The 20520-nt window shown below is 44.6% G+C and overlaps 1 protein-coding gene across 1 annotated transcript in view; it reads right to left on the bottom strand.

Moving 5' to 3' along the window:
* Window positions 1–19337, bottom strand: part of CRHR2 (corticotropin releasing hormone receptor 2) — a 151614-nt gene extending 132277 nt beyond the window's left edge. Inside the window, exons 1-2 of the mRNA XM_059473246.1 lie at window positions 19148–19337; window positions 3202–3295 (exon numbers count right to left, since the gene is read on the bottom strand). Of these exons, the coding sequence (XP_059329229.1) occupies window positions 3202–3295; window positions 19148–19213 (160 nt within the window). The 5' untranslated portion in view covers window positions 19214–19337. The remainder of the gene's footprint in view (window positions 1–3201; window positions 3296–19147) is intronic.
* Window positions 19338–20520: the final 1183 nt, after the last annotated feature.

Genomic DNA, 20520 nt, shown 5'->3' with positions numbered 1-20520 from the left:
GCTTCACATATATTACTATATTCTAAAACTTTAAACTCTAAGTTTTCCACTATGTGATATTACACACTTCCAATCAAATGACACACTCATAATCTTAGTTTTATCATTCAATTTTGGAAGCCTTCTCCACAGCCTCAGGTCAATGCAGTGTTCTCTTGGGGGTCAGTGCCTGTTACAACAGAAAGTCTCAAATTCTCAGCAGCCAGGGTTCCAACAATCCACCTAAAAACTGTGAACAAAACTCAGACTGCTGCTGGTTCAGAAGCTGTGTAAAAATTCCGTCCGTGGTGAATTGTTGTTTTTACAACATCCCATTAAGATCACCTTTTGCTGGGATACATTTCAAGGTGGTGCTTTAGGTGATGCTAATGAATTGCATGTGTAATCCTTTAGATATAAACCACTGACCAGATCTGGGACTAAGATTGGACTGAGCTTCACCAAAGCTCTGTAATGAGTTTAATAATCAAGGGAGGTCTACTCTGACCCTCATGACTCAACAGAAGGGTCCCTTTTGCCATTTTGCATTTTTCATCTCTGTGTAAATCATTCTATATCAATTCTAACCTGATTTTCCTCCCTGTGATTCATCCATGTAAAAAGTGATAGAGTGGACCTTGACACTGAACTTTGCTAACTCACACTTTCACAAATTCATGCTAAACATACTTCTGCTAATGGCTTTGATGGTGATTCTGTAATGACCTAAACCCCTCATTGACAACACCATCACGCTCAGGAGCTGAATCCAAGCAATCCTGAAGGTGCCATCTAGGGATTTTTCAAGGAAAAAATGCCCAAAAGAGAAAATGAGTTATATTGCTTTCCAACTCTGAAAAAGTATTTCTTGGTTTAAATTGTTTCGGAATGAATTTACAATGTCATTCTCTCAGCCATTCTGTGAAATTACCCATGCATTACATTCTCAAAAGCATTTTATGCCATCTGTTTGGGATACTTAGTGTGAACATATTTGGGGGTGAAATTAGTAATTATAAGAGGAGGAAATTAACATATTGGACTAATTAACAGCATCTTCTGGAAAAGAAACAGGGAAGATAACGAATTACAAAGCTTAATGTTTACTGTTCTCCCAGCTAAATAAAGATTGTTCAATATGGCTCTCCCTGGGTTTCTTTTCTTGATTTTTTTTCCCTTCTAGAATATATCTGCACTATGTCAAAGAACAGGAGCCAGAGAAAAGACTCAGACACTGCAAGCTCTGTGGTCTGGTTCTCTCCATCCACGCTGCTGAACGGAGCTCACCAGTATTCCTGGGTGACACATCCTGGTCATGATCAACTTCAAAATGAGGGCTGTAACACAGCTCACCTCATTTTGGACACTGAAATATTACAGCAGACTTAGTTCCAGAAGCTCATTGTGCTTGGACCCCAATAAAGAAAAAGCATTTTGTTTCTGCTCCATTTTAGGTTTTAATTTAGGATTAAATTGTGCTTTGGTCTTTAACTGTACCAATAGAGCTCTACTGACCAAGAAGAGGTGGTGATCCTATTGCAGACCTCCATTTTTAATGAGAATACTCATAGCTGAACAGCCCAGACTGTTTGGAAGATCCAGTTTTCAGGGAGCACAAAACCAACAGGTCATGGCAACCACCATGTTCTTGTTGATGACCCTCCACAAGATCATTGGTCCATGCTAAGCAAAAGAGTGACTTTTTGTCCCTAGGGTGTCTCAAAGCCTCATGCTTGTACCTGAGGCTGACCATGGATCAGATTTGGGGTTTACTGTATTTGGGGTTTATTATGTGTATAAACCCACTCTCAAAGCACAGTACAGGTTCTCAGGATTTTAAAGTATCATAGAAAGTTTGTTCTAAAAAAAGTCACAGGTTGCACTAACTATAAAAATCAACTTCCATTGCTGTACCTCTGATCAGTGATACCTCACAAAGATAGTTGAAGAAAGGCTTCTGCAGCTTCTCCCTTCTCTTTTCCCATTAAAATTCGGTTCCAGTAGCCACACTCCACTGGAGAATATGCTGTGTGTTCATGCATCACATAAACAGCCCAGAAAATTACATTTTGTCAACAACTGAAAAATAAATTGTTTGCTCACTTCGAAGACAGCCTGGCTTGAAAATTTGTGGTTTTTTTCCAAAATAGAAGCTCTGCACAAGGAAAAACACTTCATGAATAAATGGCAAGTTGTATGATAATATTTACAAACACATTCAAAAGGCAAAGAACACCTAAAAGAAAGGTCCAAATATAGAACCTCATTTATCTTCCCTTTGTTTCCAGGTAAGGAATGGAGTAGATGGTCATTAAACTGATATAAACAAACCTGCAACACGAGGCAGAGCTGCTCCCTAGAACACAATGGCAGCAAGGGGCAGAGCCTGGGGCAGGTTCATAATACAGGTCAACACACCCATTTATATGCAAATTGAGAGGCAGTTAAGGCACCACAACTTTCACACTTCAGTCTGATATCTAGATCAGCCTATTGTCCTTAAGGAATAGATTAAGTCAGAATAAAACACCACTGATCCAACATATTTTACAGAAAGGCTGTAAATTCCCTGAGCCTCGTTTCCTTTGCCATTTCTCCAGGGATGAAGAACTGGCTGAATCATAATATCTACATTATATTTTAAGCTCCTCCCTCCACAAATATTCACCAAGGGGAAAAAGAAAGTGAAGAGGAAGGGAACAAATGTAGTTTTTCCCCCAGATCCTTGCAGCACACATCCCCAAGTCATGCTGCAGGGGAGTGGTTCTGAGTGTGCTTCTCCCACTTCTGAAACAAAGCTGGATCCAGTTTCACGTCTCTTACAGCATCATTTCTGTGCTCATGTATTTTAGCCAAGAGACAAGTGCTTTGCCCTGCTTCTAAAAACTGGTCGGGATAAATGGAGTAGACACTTCAAATATACTAATTTTCAACTATACCATCAGTCAGTAAGTATAGTTAATTCAATAGGTTAAACTATGAGAAAGAGCTGTCAATAGTTCCCCTGAAGGGAATTACTCCAGGTGTGTAGAATTCTCCAGGTGTGTAAAATTCCAAGTTCTCCTTCCTTCTCACACCACACTGCACAATTTCACCAAGGAAAAACCAAGGCTGGACACAGTGTGTTTATCTCAGCAGGAAAAGATGTTCCCTGGAGCAAGGACACTTTGAAAATGGATCCTCCAGTAACAAGAAGCCACCAAGAGATGGAGGAATAAATACCTGTGACGTTGGTGCGGGCTGACAAAGCTTCGCAGTACTTTTCCAGCAGCACAGACAAGGGCAGGTTCACAGAGGATTCACAGTGGAGAACTATCTGGAGAAACAGAGAGAAACCAAGCAGGTAAAGCAGCAGCCCAGAACAAACAGATTTTCTCATTCATGTGTACAACAAACCCCCAGCAGTCTCAGAGCTGTTCCCATTCAGGATTTACTCAGGTGCAGAAACCTCCTGACATAGAAGGTTTGTGGTTGTACTTCCTCAGCTCCAGGGAATCACATGGAATTCAGCTGATTAATGCAGGAAACTGCAAATTACCCACCTAATCTGGATCTCTCCTTGTGGGAGCTGCTCAATGCCTTTAACAAAGCTCAGGATCCACGGTGTCTCACCTGAAAGGAGACACCTGAAATAGCAGAGCTGAATCACATCCCATTAACGATCTGTGCGTTGATTTTTTTTAAGTGAACTTTTAATTGGTATATGGGTGCCAAAAATACCTTGCACATTCAAGAGATACAGCAATTGGCAAAGGGCAGCTCAGAGGGCTTGAAGGTGTTCCCATGGAATATATAGGATAATTGGGCATCACTGTAAGGCATCCTGTGGCTCTTTTCAGTCAATGGAAGACACACAAGATTCTGACCCTCAGCATTTAAGGCTGAATCTTCTACTGAGGGCAAGTAACAGTGAGAAAGAGCAGTAATGCCAACATGGGCACTTTGAGAAAGCTGCAGGTTCAGTACAAGGTAACAGTACAATCCCAAGTAAAATTTAGGAAACAGAGTTGAAAATGAATGGGGGTATCTTAATTTTCACACTCAAAATGAAGCTCCCAGTGCAGACAGAGGAGAGAAGCCCACACCAAAATACAGAGCCAAGTTGGGATCCTGCTTGGAGCAAGAGAAGCTCTTGGAAAGCCCTCTAAGAAAGGCAGAACGAAACGTGGCAGGAAAATTCACGAGTGACAAATCAATGACAGAAAATTCCATTTTCCATCTATGAAACTGGCTGAAAATCTTTCTGAGGGGGATATAAAGCCATGGTAACACATGAAATGCCTTTGCTTTTCTGTTTACACAGAATGTCTCCAACACAATTGAGGCAGCTTTTACTCAGAGAAACAACCATACTCCTTGAAGGTTGATATTTTATTTCAATGCTCTAAGGTGCGTGAAGTGATTGAGGAACCCATTTTATGTCACTGAATTCTCTGTAGCTTAATAAAAAGGAGGGTAAATGCTCATGACAATAGAATCCATCAGCAATGTTGGTGTTTAAAGAACAACTGTTCTTTGTACAGCACCTTTTTCTACCGATTTCTCACTTTGCTGTTATTTTATAAAATAGGAAGTGTTGAAGTACAAACAGAAAGCCTTTCCCAGACTTCATTCTTCTCAAAAAAAACTCCGTAAAGGGGATGTTTTCTCCTCCAGATGTGAGGATGTGTGAAGAATTTTGAATGAGCTAGAGAAGGGACTTCTAAGTTGTTTCAGATAATGTGATTTATTTTTCTTATCTTTTACATAGGTAGGAAAGGTGAGTTCAGCTCACATCTTCACCACATAACTCAAAAAGTCCCAAGACTTCTAGTTACAAGATCTTTTAAAGATTTATTAACTAATAAAACACTACTAAAAAGGATATTTGTATTTTTGACCTAATTCTTAAATATTTTGTTTTATAGAGTGATACCACAGTGTAAGCATTTTTAAATTAATCACGTTATAATACACAAACTTACAGTACTGTACTCTAAAACTTTAAACTTTCTTCTACGGTCACTTGTTTTTAAAATTTTAGAAGTTTAATAGTAATAAAATGCTTATAAAAATAGTAATACAATTAGAGTAATAATAATTTGGACAATTGGAATTAGGACAATATGAGACAACAGAAACAAAGAGTTACAGACGTCTGGGTACCTTTTCTGGGCAGCACAAGCCTAAAAAAGGACCCACGTTAACAGAGGATTAACCTTTAAAAACAATAACCTGTTGCCTATTCATACATCTCATACATGATGCATAAATTCCATTCAAACACAGGATTCTGTCTGGTCAGTGTCAGCTTCTTCCCCTTAATCCTGAGAGCATCATCCTGCTCGGGTGAGGCAGGAAGAAGTTCGTTTCTCCTGATAATGGAGCAATAAATTCTCTTTCTCTGAAAGATTCAGGTGTCCTGTGGCTGCTATCTCACTGCGAGTCCTTTCTTTAAAAAGTCTCTTACATAGCATAGTTTCTATTTTAACATTTTTTTATAACCTAAAACTATATTTAGCACACTACTTAAGAGAATTAATACAGCATTACTTTCTAATCTAACACATATAATATCCACTTTAATATTTGCAAAAAGCCAATCATAAAATACATGCATTTTTCACATACTTAAAAGATCTCTGCTTTAAACTACAAATCTACATTTTCACTTTCACCTAAGTTTGGAAGCTTTTTCTAAAGTCTCAGATCAAACCTTGTGTTCAATCCTAAACATTGGCTTACAGGCCCAAAGTTCTGAGAGTTCCCTGCATCTAAAATTCCAACATCCAGGGAGGCTCTAAACCCCTGCCTCCCATAGCAAACCCTCCATGCATGGTCAGGTCAAGGGAGATAAAACCAGGTACAGCTTCCACCTCCCGAGGCACAGAGCTCCCAAAACCCAGACTCTGCAGTGGCTGCATTTCATGTCAGACCCAGGCACGTGAGCTGACACAGCAGAGGCATTTCTGCCCCTCCATCCCTCACCCCTCTGCCACCTCCCAGGCCAAGAGCACTGCCTCACTTCAAAGAAGAAACTCAAGCCATCCCTGTGTACTGTAAATAGGCCGCGTGTTCAGCTGTGCCCTCCCCAGGACGGTGGGGAAAAACAGATTTAATTCTAAACACTGGGTTACAGGCCCAAAGTTCTGAGAGTTCCCTGCATCTAAAATTCCAACATCCAGAGAGACTCTAAACCCCTGCCTCCCATAGCAAAGCCTCCATGCATGGTCAGGTCAAGGGAGATAAAACCAGGTACAGCTTCCACCTCCCGAGGCACAGAGCTCCCAAAACCCAGACTCTGCAGTGGCCGCATTTCATGTCAGACCCAGGCACGTGAGCTGACACAGCAGAGGCATTTCTGCCCCTCCATCCCTCACCCCTCTGCCACCTCCCAGGCCAAGAGCACTGCCTCACTTCAAAGAAGAAACTCAAGCCATCCCCGTGTACTGTAAATAGGCCGCGTGTTCAGCTGTGCCCTCCCCAGGACGGTGGGGAAAAACAGATTTAATTCTAAACACTGGGTTACAGGCCCAAAGTTCTGAGAGTTCCCTGCATCTAAAATTCCAACATCCAGAGAGACTCTAAACCCCTGCCTCCCATAGCAAAGCCTCCATGCATGGTCAGGTCAAGGGAGATAAAACCAGGTACAGCTTCCACCTCCCGAGGCACAGAGCTCCCAAAACCCAGACTCTGCAGTGGCCGCATTTCATGTCAGACCCAGGCACGTGAGCTGACACAGCAGAGGCATTTCTGCCCCTCCATCCCTCACCCCTCTGCCACCTCCCAGGCCAAGAGCACTGCCTCACTTCAAAGAAGAAACTCAAGCCATCCCCGTGTACTGTAAATAGGCCGCGTGTTCAGCTGTGCCCTCCCCAGGACGGTGGGGAAGAACACACAGAGGTCAAACTGAGCACAGCTTGGGCAGGAATAGGAAAGGTTAAATGTCACATCTGCCTTAGGGTCAGCTCAGGTTAATTTGGCTGGGTAGGGAAAAGTGCCTTCCACAGATTATGTTACTTTTGGTTTCATTTTCTCTCTGCTAACCACAGTCAACAGACTTGCTATGTGCGAAACTTTTTCTTTAAAAAAATGGTATTTTAAGGAGGCAAACCCAAATTATGCTTCAGGTTTTAGTTTTTATGTTTTTCAGGCTCTGTACTGTTTCAGTGTGTAGTTCTGAGCTCCATATCAGGGCATGGTGAGCTCTGTGCACAGAGCAGGGAGACAAAACAATTCCTGCTCCAGCTGGGCACCAAGGACAAATGACCCAAATCTCAGCCCCAGAGCACAAACCCCGTGGGCTGGAGAGAGAAAAACAAGCAGGGTGGGACTGCCTGGGCTAAAGCTGGAATGGGACAATGAACTGCAAGGTGCAAATGGAGCAGAGCTGATCCCAGGGAGAGACCCCGGCAGCGCTCGTGCATTTTGGGGCCATTTTGGTTCATCTTGGGTGCAGCCCTGGCTGGGCTCTGGTGCTGCCCAAGGTGCATCCATGGAGGAGATCCTTTGAATAAATCCCTGCTTTATTCTTTAGCTCTGCCCAGCCTCTGTTCTAGGTCTAGGTTGAAAAATCCCTCTTACAATAATAAAAAACAGCAAAACAAACAAAGAAAGAGAAACATTTCAGTAATGTAGAATTTTAAAGATAAATAATTGGGCCCATGACTGCACAGAAATTATATTTTGAAGTACTGAAATAATGGCTTTGGGTCACTAATGCACGACTTTACTTAAACTGCATTTCTCTTAAAACAGCTATTTCATAACCTCTGCCCGCCAAATCAGTTCTTTTTTGTCCTGAAAATTTACCTAAATCATGCACAGAAATGTCCAACTTAATTCCTCTGAGCCACTGCGAGCATTTATGAACAAATGAAACTAATGTGCTGAGCCAAAGATTGAGGTAGAAATCAATCTTTTACTTTCCAAAGCAGGGACACCAACTAAGAGCAGGCCAGCTCTGAGTCTTCCAAAAAAAAAAATAAAAATTACAGAGCCTTTGGTCAACTTCCCATTTACATCTGAGAGGACTTTGGGAAAAGGATGAATTGCTCTGGTGTCACTGTTTGCCTCTCTAATGGGCATTTTATTGGGCCTTTCCCCTTGGACATGGTCACTGCTCTTCATTAATTCATGAAAGACCTTTATCTCTGTCAGAGGACATAAACAATGAGACACAAGAGGTGCCTACTCACAGTTTGCCCCAGCATTTGTGGTTATTTCATCCAGCTTAGAGAGGATCTGTAACTTAATTTTGAGAAGAATTAACAAAGACTCCTGGTTTGAAATACTGAGTTCCACTGTGGAGCAATATAGAAATGTAAAACCAAATGAACACCAGTGCTGTTAAAATTCACCTGCAGGGGAGAGGTTGTTTTCTGCTCTCACACATGGAAGAAATGGCTACAGGAATATAAAGGAATGGCTTTGGAATATAAACCAGCCCCAAAGCTATGGATAGGATCCAAAAATGTCCACACAAGCTACCACAGAGACACTGTCACCATGATATTTTCTGAAAAATCCTCTTTGCCCAGGATTTTCTCCTGGGAAGTGGAGAAGCCTCAGAGAGGAATGAAAGCAATAATTATCTGATTGCTGCTTCTGTGTTTGCTGCTTTGGAATATGGCCTGAACATTGTTTACCAACAGGTGAATGTTTGATTGGTTCCAGGTGAATGTTTGATTTGTTCCATGTGAATTGTTTTTAATTAATGACCAATCACAGCCAGCTGTGTCAGACTCTCTGAGTCAGGTCATGGGTTTTTATTATTCATTCTTGTGAAGCCTTCTGATGTATCCTTTCTCTATAGTTTAGTATATAATTTTATCGTTTTAGTATATAATTTGAATATACTATAATATACTATAATATACTATACTATACTATACTATAATATAATATAATATAAATGTTATATATTAATATGTTTATATATAATATAATATGTTTTATATAATATATAACATATATTATATATGTTATATTATATTAGATTACATTACATTACATTATATTATATTATATTATATTATATTATATTAGCCTTCTGAGATCATGGAGTCAAATTCTCATCTCTCACCTCGTCCTGGGGACGCTCACAAACACCACAAGACACAATGGAGCATGTGCTAAATTCAAGTATCTCACAGTAGAGAGCAGCAGAGTGGGTGAAGTCAGCAGGAATGCAAGCTGAAGGGAAGGACTGAAGGGGAAAAGGATGACCCACAACAGTGGAACACCCCTTGCCAAGGGGGAGGTGAATTTGGAGCAGTGGGTGCTGCCACACATGGACAGATGCTCACACTCCCCTTCTTTTCCCATCCTCACACAAGAATTCCCAGATGCCATTCTGCAGTGCTCTAATAAAAGCCAGTTTTTAGGCCTCCCTGTCAAACATCTGCTGGTGACATGCTGAGAGGTGCTGACATCTGACACAGCCTCAAAGCAACAGAGCAAAAACTCTTTTTTATAAAAAAGTAGTTTCTAGTACTCCCGAGGTCCCAGAGAAATCCATCCCATGGAAGTACAACAGCATCTCAGCAGAAAGCCACTCCCAGAAAAGCAGTGGGATTTGTATTGAATAGCTTAGACTTCAAAACAGAGAGAGCAGCAGCTGAGCTGATCACACAGGGATTCCTTTGGAATTCAGGAAGAGAAGCAGGAATTGTCCAGATGCAGTTCATCTACAGTATCTTAAATCTTTTAATTGGAATGACCTTCCCTGACTGGGTCTTCTGCACTATAGGGACAGAGTCACTTAGATGTATCCTTCCTAAATTTTCTTTAGACACTGCAAACAAAAGGAGAGGTCAAAACATTCCTAGAGATGACGGCTGCAGAAGACACAAGCCCATCATCATCTTATTTAATCATCTGTGCTCCTTCTTTTACTGACCAAGATGAAGTGTTAATAACTCCTTCCTGTGGAGTTATTAACACGAAATGTGCTCAGCCCACAGCTGACAGGAGAAGGGTCCATCTCATGTCCTCTTTGCCCCACAAAGTCTCACCCTGCACTATCCACTGTGCTCTCTATAAAGCCAAAGCATTTTCCACTCCTGAGAAACAACCTCTGGCAGTGGCATGGATCAGGTCAGGAGGATGCTTCTTCCTGCCCTTCATCTCTGGGAACCTCCACTGCTCTCAAGACTCCAGTTTTTCCCATGTGTTTCTTTGAAATATCTGAGGCTGCAAATACTACCTCGTTTCAACATCAAAATTGTAGCAAAACTCTCTTCAGCACACAGAAAAGCTGCTGCTTAGCAGCTTTGCCCCAGAACTCAGGGAAAAAAAGGAAAAGAAAAGTGTGAGAGAAAAGGGAAACCTGCACTTAATTTTTAGTTATTCAATTAGGCAATGCAAATAAGTTCACTCCAACTCCACAATGAGACTGAGTTCTCACCCCAACTTCTGGGATGGACATGCTCAGAACAGCGGCTCAATTAAAAGCAAAAATTTAGTTTGTGTGCACAGAAGCTCATTTTATGGAAACACAGGCATGTAATTTCACAATGAAAATGTAATTAGTGAAAGAGCTCAACTCAGCAAAATCACACTTCCTTGACAAAATCCATCCTCTTTTTGAACGGTTTCCAGGGCAGGTGGGCATCTGGCAAGTTCTACATCACTGGTGTGGGGAAACAGATGCTTTGGGGAAAAAAACACCAGATATTCCTTGGAATGTTCTTATTAAAAATGCCAGTGTCCATCTGAGCAGCTCTTTCCTTCTAAGAGAGGGCAACACATGGGAGAGAATGAGGAGAGCTGGAATATTTGCTGACTACTAATCACGTGAAGGAATATGCACAATCAGAAAAGTGAAAGCTGCTACTTCAGGACAAAACCAGAGATTAGCACAGGAGAGCAGGGGAAAGTCATCTTCACAGTGGCCAGGATGGATTTATATCCACTGCCATGGGGTTACTTCATCCACAAGATGCATTTGAAAGAGATGCTTATCAAAGAACAGCAGTCAGGGGAACATTGTGTTGGAAATACTTTGTTTTTTGGAGAACCACAAAGGTCAGCCCTCTGCATGAAGATGTTTTTGGCCTTTCTCAACACAATGACTTAAAATCGCTTGTGCAGCAGCACTTGGCAGTGTACAATTGTTTGGCTTGGCTTCACCAGAAAAATAATTTCCATTTGGGATAGAAAGTCTAAATACAAGTTTTCACAGGAGCCTGCAACCTGAAACCTGAGCCAGCTAAGGTTACAGTAAAGGGAAAGACTCTGAGCACAGTTCAAGAAAAATAGGCTCCTTTTCAAACCATCCTTCAGCTCTTTAAACTCCCTCTGAGTTAATCCAAGTGGCCACATAAAACATTGCTACTTGTTAGAGAACACTGAATGCTCCAGGAGACACTGCTCCATGATCTGAGAGGCCAGATGTATTCTGCAGCTCTTCCAGGAAGTCTGGAAAAAGAGACCAAAAGTCTGCATGGAATGGGAATTAGGACCCCAGTTTAATAAAGCAACTAAACACATGCTCACTTTTAAGGCATGAAATGAAATCAGTCTTTATACAAAAATAAATTAAAAAAAAACCCTCGAGCACCTGCTACACTGAACCCACCACTGAACTTCACTGTTGTCTTTGAAACTTGGAGATTTGCCTTCAGTGAGCACTGCCCACATGCTCTGCTGAAGCAGCTTTTAGAGGGGAGGTTCTTCATCCTCTGAAAGCCACGAAAGTGCTGAGGCATTTTCTGAATCATGAGATACAAACCAAACCTGGTTAAGGCCACCCACGGGCTGGACTTGCCCAAGCAGGTCTCCAAGCCCTTCCAAAGCAACCTGAGATGTTAAAAATGAGCATAACTGGATTTGAATCACAACCTGCAGCTCTCCTGAAATAAAACTGTTTAATGGAAAGACTTTTCAATTTCACATCCTTCAAGAGTTTTGCTGGTCATTCCCCACACCTGTGGGTACCATATTCAGAGCCTGGCAGGGGAGCACGCCCCTCAGGGCACTCCTGCCTTCATGTCTGCCCTCTCCTTAGGTCTGTGAGTAATTTTTTCCCACCCAATTCCCATTCCTGTGAATTCTCTCAGCAGCTCCAATGTGCTTCACCTCACCCCCCCCCCTATTCCAGCAGCCTTTGCTTCAGGCTCCCCAGTGCTCAGTGGAAGAAGGAACCACTGTCAAGGAACAATCCATCACTTTAAACATGGACTCCAGGGTGACATAATCATGCTCTGGAGACAAAACACTCAGGGAATCCAGAGCAGCTCAAGTTTAAAAGTCATATTTACCCAAGTGAATGCCAATTCCTCCCTCATCTAACTCTTACCTACATGCAGAGTCTCTGCAAGGATCATTCACCCATGCATTGTCACCACTGCTGCTACACTTCCAAAGCCACCCCTCACAGGCTCTCCCAGCTTCAGCTCAACAAATCTGAGCTCCTAATCTTTGTTTTTCAGGTCTCTGCCACCTGAAAATGATAAAAAAACTCATCTGGATCAAGACTTTATCAGCTGAAGATATCTGCTAAGCTTCCCATGGAATGCCAACAGTGGTACCTCTGCATCCTCCACAAAATGTTCCTCAGACCCAAGATTTCCTGACAGGGATTTAAAAGTGGTACTGGGTATCAGCAGTGAACTTTCTCTCCATCCTTCCTTGAAATGCTAATTCTTGGGCTGGAGCTCACTCCTAGATTTGAAAAGCAAGTATCACAGTGAAATTTAACTCCAGGTCTGGAATTATCTCTCACTACCTGAAGGGGAATCACAGACTCTTCTCTGGGAATCAGATTCATCTCAGGAGCTGACAGCACAGCATCAAGACAGGCATCATTCACAAACTGAAGGGAAATCTCACAGAACATAGAGAAAAAATTATGCACCATGACAACGACAGCATCAGAACAGAGATGTTGTAAAAAGACATTTCAGAGATGTTGTGAGAGCTCCATCTTTGCAGATTTTCACAGCTGAAATGTGGATGAGAATGATTTGGTTTTGGAATTAACCCTGCCTTGAGATGGTGACTGCACTTGTGGCAATCCCTTCCAGCACAAAGTATTTTTTCATTCCTTGATTCTGTATGATTTATAGTCCCTGCAGTGAAAAGAATCACAGATAACAATTACTCCCCAAACCTTTCAATGGGCCATGCAGTAAACAGCTTACAGACTGTATCTTGAACAATAATCAGCAATCCAGAGGCTTTGAGGTTTCTCTCACTCATGTTTCTAAGATTTTTTACTCTTTTCACATAATTATAATTGAAAAATTATTCCAAATACTATGAAAAGACATTTTTAAAATATTACTGTATTTAAAGATAAAATTTTCTTTTAATCAGTTTTTTTTCCTTTGTGAAGGAAAGAAATATTGCAAGTCTGACAAGACTTCAAAATCCTCATGAAGACACTTCCTTTGATACAGTAGGGGATTCTTACACTTTGGAAGGTGTCTCAAGTTCAAGCTAGACTGAGCAGCTGAAGTCCCAGCAGGCGAGTTTTGAGGCAGGATGAGGAAAGATGCTCAGTGCATCTGACTGGAAGCACACCTGGTCAAAATGCTTTCCTGAGCTCTGAGACACCACTCTCAGCAGCCAAGGGACACCCTGGGCTTTCAGGCTGGAATTAAGGAGGAAGTTTTTCACAGAAAGAGTGGTCAAATACAGGAATCATCTACCCAGGGAGGTGGTGGAGTCACCATCCCTCGATGTGTTTAAAAAAAGACTGGATGTGGCACTTGGTGCCATGATCTAGTTGAGGTGTTAGAACATGGGTTGGACTCGATGATCTTAAAGGTCTCTTCCAACCTAGAAATTCTGTGATTCTGTGATTCCTCTCAGCTTTGAAAGAGCCACTTGGTAGCAGAAGGAGCAGCCTGGCCCCTGGCAGGGATGTTTGTTCACAAAGCAAGCAAGGGAAGAGCTGTGATGGCCACAGTGCCCAGCACAGCCCTGGGTGGCTCAGGAGCCTCTGCTGGCCCGAGCCCCCTGAAACCCAAGCCATGGCCAGGCCTGGGATCTGCTCCTGCCACTCAAAGGCAATGGATACCTCAGCGAGCAGAGCCTGGCTGGCAGCCCCACAGGAAACCTGTCCAGGCCTGTCAGCACACTTCCTTCCCTTCCCTTTTGCCTCCTTTCCTCCTTCTGCCACCCCTGCCAGGGCACAGCACTTCCCACAGCATGGCAGTGCAGAGAGAACAGCACTGAGCTGTTGTCTGAGGGACCTGGGGAAAGCAGCAGGGATTACCCCAGCCCTGGGAAGCAGCAGCTCCTCTGCAGCCCTCTGGCACTCCAGCTACTATTACCAGGGCAAGGGTTCAGCATTGCAGTGAGGACAGCTCGTGTATTTTAATCTCCATCTGCATTACTCACTATTTACTTTCCCGGCATAGCCAGCCCAGAGTGGACAGTTAACTCAGCCAGCATTATGAAAAAGTTTATAGAGCTTTAATTGGCTTCATTTAATTAGCTTCATTTTCTTACAGCTCCGTGGAAGAAGTACTTTTCAGCTCTTGAATTATCCAATGGATTTTCTTTCTTATTTAGTGAAAACATGCTGAGTTTCTGTGCAGGCACATGAGGCTTAAGGGATGTCTGTAGAGGCAGATTCCAAGTTTTCCACCCCAGAGCTGGGGAAGGAGCAGCACACCCCCAGCACCTGGCTCTCAACATTGCCTTCTCTGCACAGGAAGGATGGATTTGGGAATCAGAGGTCAGGACAGGACATTGGAATTCCCCTCTGTGAGGTCCTTTTCTCTCTCCCTTCCACAGCCACATGGACCAGCCTTTGAGAAGATCCACAGAACATCTGCTTGTGAGAGCCAACACAGGTGAGGCCAGGGCCAGGCAGCTGAGCAGTGCTTACCACAGAAAATGCTCCTTGTCAAAGAGCAGTGCAGGGAGCATCCCACAAACATCCCCACAGTGGCATCACAAACTGGAAATGAAATTTTCATGTATTTGGATGTGACTGACGAGATTCAAGCAGACAGTCACCTGAAGGACAGCTCTGTCTGTTGACTGATCTGCTTTCTATTTGTCTTCTCTTGTAGCAAGGACTGCAGCCAAATTTATACAACTTCTCAGAGAAGAAAATTAAAATACTCTACCCAACACTTAAATCAAATACAGCTACCTTCAAAGCTGTTAAGATTAAAAGAATTATTAGCAGTAAAAGAAAGCAATTCTGTATAAAGAAATAGCTTGATAAAGCAAAACATCACCAAGAGTTTAGTTCTGTCATGAACAGAAAGATAAGGAGACAAAGTTTATGCAATGCCTTAACACAGGCCACTGAGTATCCACATGAGGCAGGGAGGTGAGAGGGGCTCGCTGGACAGCTCCAGCTTTACATCCAATAATTAATGTTTGCACTTTAAGGAAGAGCAGGCTACATTTGGGACTAAAAGTGGTGTAAAATCCAAGAAATAAGGACATGGACAAGATCTGTTGCAATTTATAGACATGGCGTGGAAAAGAAAATTCCTGCAAAAAGTCATCTGCTGGATAAACTTTTAATCTAGAGTAAATCAGCTTTTCCCTAAATCTCCTTTTTGGGTTTGCAGTGCTGCAAAACCTGAAAGTGATATAAACTACAAAGGAACAGATTCAGCAGCATGTGCAGCTTGTTGTTGCCACCCACATTTCCTCACCTCCCCCTCTCCCCAAAAAATAAGATCTGCAGAACTATTAAAAGAACCTAGAAATGTGCAAATGTTTGTTCTAATACAATATTTTTTAAATATTTGGTTTACTAATATATAGGGCAAAATGAAAATAAAAAGAAAACAGGAAAATGCATCCTTAACAAGTCTGTATCATCCACTACCCCATTTTTCTCGTGGGGAATCTCTCAGTTCAGCACATCAGCAGCAGGAACTTGGGAATCCCTGACACAAAGAGAGCTGATCACCAAATTCAAAGCAATGAAGAGTTGGCCTTGGAGGAAAACCCTCCCTGGGGCGAGCCCAGAGGGATGGCAGCACAGCACTCTCCATCTAAGCCAATAAATCAAGCAGGGCAAAGGTCTGTTCTAAGTCCTGAATCACTTTGTTCAATTTTTAGAATGGCTGCTGGCCACACTGCTGCCCCAAGCAATCTGCTGGGATCTCACACAGTTCCTGGGAATGACCTGGGAGCACCACGGACCAGCTCTGTGCACTGTCTGTGCAGCATCTCCCTGCTTTAAATGCTGAAGGAGCTCAATCACATCAGCACAAGTCACTCCCTGGCACTTTTTTCTGAAGGCTGGAGAGCTTTCCTGGAGATATTGATGTAGCAGTGGAGTTAGAACCTGTGAGGCTGAAACTGAAATTCTGCACCTGATAAAGCACAGTCTGCAAAGAGATCCCAGCTCTCCTCTTCTCCACAACCACGCTCTGGTTTGGAATATGAAGGTCACAGAGTTTAGAGGACTTGATCATGACTTTTCCTCAGCTCTTGACAGGATAATAATATGTAAGCAGATGCCTTATATGCACAAAAGCTAAAGCTGCCTTCTTGCTGGCTAAGGGCAGGGATGAGCATCATCACTGAAATGTTTTACGGCAAAACTACAGCCAGCCAACGCCAGCACACAGCCACCTCCCTCCAACACCCAGTAATTGCCATGGGATGGTTACAAACTAAACCCCGACAGAGCAATGCCCCAGGAAAGGCTTCTCCTGATGAGATGTTTATGCTGCATTAATTCACAATGGGGCTGAATTTTGGCAGCCTCAGACCAGGAATAGTATTTAACTTGTCATCGCCGGCTGATACACTCACACTGCCCCGGCTCTTTTAACAGCTCCAGGAGAACAAATAAATGACAGCAAGCTTTGCTTTTAGTTTTGATGAATAATTCCCCCCTCTCCAAATTACGTGAACTTAGCAAGGACTTTATATAAAAATGTCCTAAGACTCATTTGCCTTCGTTTTATGGTTTGTTTTTTGTTTCCCACATTCAGTTAAATGTGTTTTCAAGTGCATCCTACGTCCAGAACTCCTTCAAGAGAACATAAATCTCAGTTCAAGTCTTCACCCTTTTGCTGACCAGCCCTGTGAAATCTGTCAGGTCATTTGCACCAGCATTTTCATGTGGCAGGTCTAATTCTGTCCCACAAAGTTGCCTCATCTCGTGGGCGTTGCAAACCTGCAGCTCCCATAAAACACAATTGCTTGGCTGCTGTGAAAACTTAAACTCCCTTAATTGGGTAAGGGCCTGCTCTCACAAGCAGCTATTTTCCTCAAATCCACAAATGTGGATAAAGTCACTGACTTTGAGTCCACTTTCGAGTGTTTTCAAGTTAAACAAGAATTTAGGAGCTTTGGCTTTGAGCCACAGTTTTAAAACACTGCTCTTAAGCTTCTTGGTGCAAAGTTCCCTGCAGCTGGAAAGCAGAGATCCAGATTTATTGACAACATTCAGGGATTAAAACACTCCCCAAAGGAGCAGCAAAACCTGCTACAGCTGGAGCAACCAGAGCTGAAGATTCAAAATGTTATTTCCCACACAGGTATACACGAGCCCCTGTCAGACACCAGCATGTTCCACCCAAACAAGCTCCTCTATAAAACCACAGAATACACTCAGAGTTCACATTTCTTGGGCTAAATAATTTTATGGAAACTTCACTTTTAGATCCTTAATCTATCTTCTCTCTTTCTTTTGAGACAGTTTTGTTTTTAAAGCAGTGACACAACTACCAAAATTAGCAGAAATAATTCAAATGCAAAGTTGCAGAACTGGAAACCTGGAAAATCCAAAGATTGTATCCACAGAGGAAATACATAACATTTCTTGATTGACTGAGAATGGATTAGTCTGGCTAAATACTCAGTACCTGAGTACTTTTGATAACCTCACTGACAAGTCCCACACTCTCAAGACAAACTGAGATATTTTTATGCACCAAAATAAATCAGTAAGAGAAAATACAGACTAGGAGAGAAAAAAGACTAAGAAACAGAGATCAGAAAGAAGTGGTTTGGGTTGAAAACAGCAAGTGTGTAAACCCATGCCACTGTGAGCCCATGTGCACTGATCTCTTCCTTCTTTTGGGGATAAAAAAAACCCGACACTGGCGGAGGTGAGAAAGTATTCTCTCACTTCTAAGAAAGCTACTGTGAAAAATAAAATGAAATTAAATTGTTGCCTGCCTCTGAAGCCTGTTGTTGACCTGGCTTTTCTTTTTCCTTTTAAATTAGAGAGGGGAGAAAAAAACCAAACAAACCCCCAAAATAAACAAACGAAACCCCACAAACAAACAAAACCCAAACCAAACCAAAATAGACAGAACTTAGGGAAACAGAACAGATTTTCTTTCTTTATCTAAGGAAACGTTAAAGATAGACCAATTACACTGCGGTCCAGAAGGGTCACTGCCACTTTTTTAAAGCTGTGGGAACAGCCTTTACAAATTCTGCACAGGTTCAAAGCTGCTTAACCTCTCACGTTTTCTTTCCAAGTCTGGCTTAACCACACTTAAAACCATCGCTCAAAACAAACAAGTCGGGAAAGCTTTTGAAGCCCGCTCCGACAGAGGCCAACCTTATTTCCACCTCATGCCAGCATCTCCCGGGGCGGGGGGGATGCTGGTGATGGAGAAGGACCAGGCGGAAAAGCTTCGTGCGGGTTTCACTCGGGAGAAACTCGGAGCGAGGGCTTGGTTGGGTGCGTGGGCTGAGCCCTGCCCATCGCCACCCCTGCCACCGATGGCTGCTGGAGCACATGGTGCCAGGACAGACACCGGGACACAGGCCGGGGCACCGGGCACCGCCACGGAGCGAGGAAATCCGAGGGAAAACCCCGCTGGGGCAAGGAGCTGCCACCCCAGCGGGGTCCCTGTGCTGGGACCTCCTCTGGCGAGCACAGCCGGCGGTGTCACAGGGCAGGGGGCACTAAAAGGGCGCAGGGACTCGCTGCAGAGGTGAGCGGGCAGAGGGTGTCTCTGAGAGCACCTGTGATGGAGCAGGAAAGGGCCACGGGCACGGACGGATCCCCGGGCGGCAGCTGGCAGGGAGCGGTGCCCGCCCGCGGTGCCCCAGAGCCGGGGACGCACCTGCGGGGCAGCGGGGCACGGTCCCCGCACGGAGCCCCGAGCGCCCGCGGCTGCCCCGCTGCTTTCCCGCGGCCCTGGGGCGTCCCCCCGCTCCCTCCCCGTGCCTGTCCCGCTCCCGGTCCCTGTCCCGCACCCCCCGTCCCTTTCCCGTTCCCGTCCCCGGCACTTACGGGCAGGAGCAGGAGCGCGGCGGCCGCTGCCGCGGGGAGGCTGCGCTGAGGCGCTCGCCCCGCCATGAGGGCTCGGGGGGTGCCCGGGGCTCAGCCGGACCCTCGGCGCTGCCCCGGCGCCGGCATCGCCCCCCGCCTGCTGCCCTTGACCCCTGCCCGCCGTCCCGGAGCCGAGCCCGGCGCTGCCGCCGCGTCCCAGAGCAAACCCCCGGCTGGCAGGGAGGGAGGGAAGGAGAAGGGGGAGCCGAGCCCGCCCTCCGCCCAGGATTCCTCGGGGATGGAGGCGGCGGGGGGCCCCCGGGGGAGCGCGACCCTCACAGGCTCCAGCAGCCGGGGGGAGCGTGCTGTGCCCCGGCTCCGAGCGCCACAGGGGCTCCCCCGTCCATGGGGCGCTGGATGGAAGCGGGGCCGCACTCGGGCGGAGCCGTGGGGAGCCCCCTCGCCGAGCGCCGGGTGATGGAGATCCCTCTTCCCCCAGCGATGGGGACGCCTTCCACACCAGCTTCCAGGAATAACGGGGAGCCTCCTGCACCCTCCCGTGCGCTGGAAATTCCACTGCCTCCCAAGTGGCCGGGAGCAAGAGGTTTCTCCCTGCCCAGGCTCTGGGTGCAGTGGGGATCTTTTCCAAAATTAGGTGCGTAGGATACGCCCCATACAGCCCCGCAGGAACATTAATAACCCCTTTACCATCACCCCATTCTGCTTGGCATTAGGTAAAATGTTAACTCCACTGCCTGAAAACTTTCAGGAGCAACAGGCTTCCCCCAGTGCCCAGGTGCAAACTGCATTGTGTGCACAGTGTGCAGAGGTGTTTTATAAAAAGAGGGAGAGTAACTCTTTGCTTGAGCACATAGCAATAGGATGCTTTTTCAGCCAGAAGTTTACATTAGATGCTAGGAAGAAATCCTTCCCTGTGAGGATGGTGGGGCCCTGGCACAGGTTGCCCAGAGAAGCTGTGGCTGCCCCATCCCTGGAAGTGTTCAAGGCCAGGTTGGACAGGGCTTGGAACAACCTGGGATAGTGGAAGGTGTCTCTGCCCTTGGCAGGATGGGTGAAACAGGAGGATCTTTAAGGTCCCTTCCAACCCAAGTCTTTCTATGATTCTGTGGCCCCTTACAAGCCTGGGAAGGAAAGGAAGAATCCTCCCTGACCTTGTGCACTGAACCACCTGCCTGTCCTCCAAGAGTAACAGGACATCTCTCAAGCCCACCGTGCAACATTACCAGGTGTGATGAGGATATCCACCTCAAAGATATTGAGAAGCAAATCTCCCACTTCCCTCTGTACCCCAGGGCAAAAAGGTTCTGGCTTATTGGTCACCAAATTCATCAGCACACCTTTCCCAAGGTGTGGGGGACCAAATTCATCAGCAC

Source organism: Ammospiza nelsoni, chromosome 1 (assembly GCF_027579445.1).
Source record: "Ammospiza nelsoni isolate bAmmNel1 chromosome 1, bAmmNel1.pri, whole genome shotgun sequence".
NCBI lineage: Eukaryota > Metazoa > Chordata > Aves > Passeriformes > Passerellidae > Ammospiza > Ammospiza nelsoni.
The sequence above is the reverse complement of the archived record's forward strand: the minus strand, read 5'-3'. Positions and strand labels throughout refer to the sequence as shown.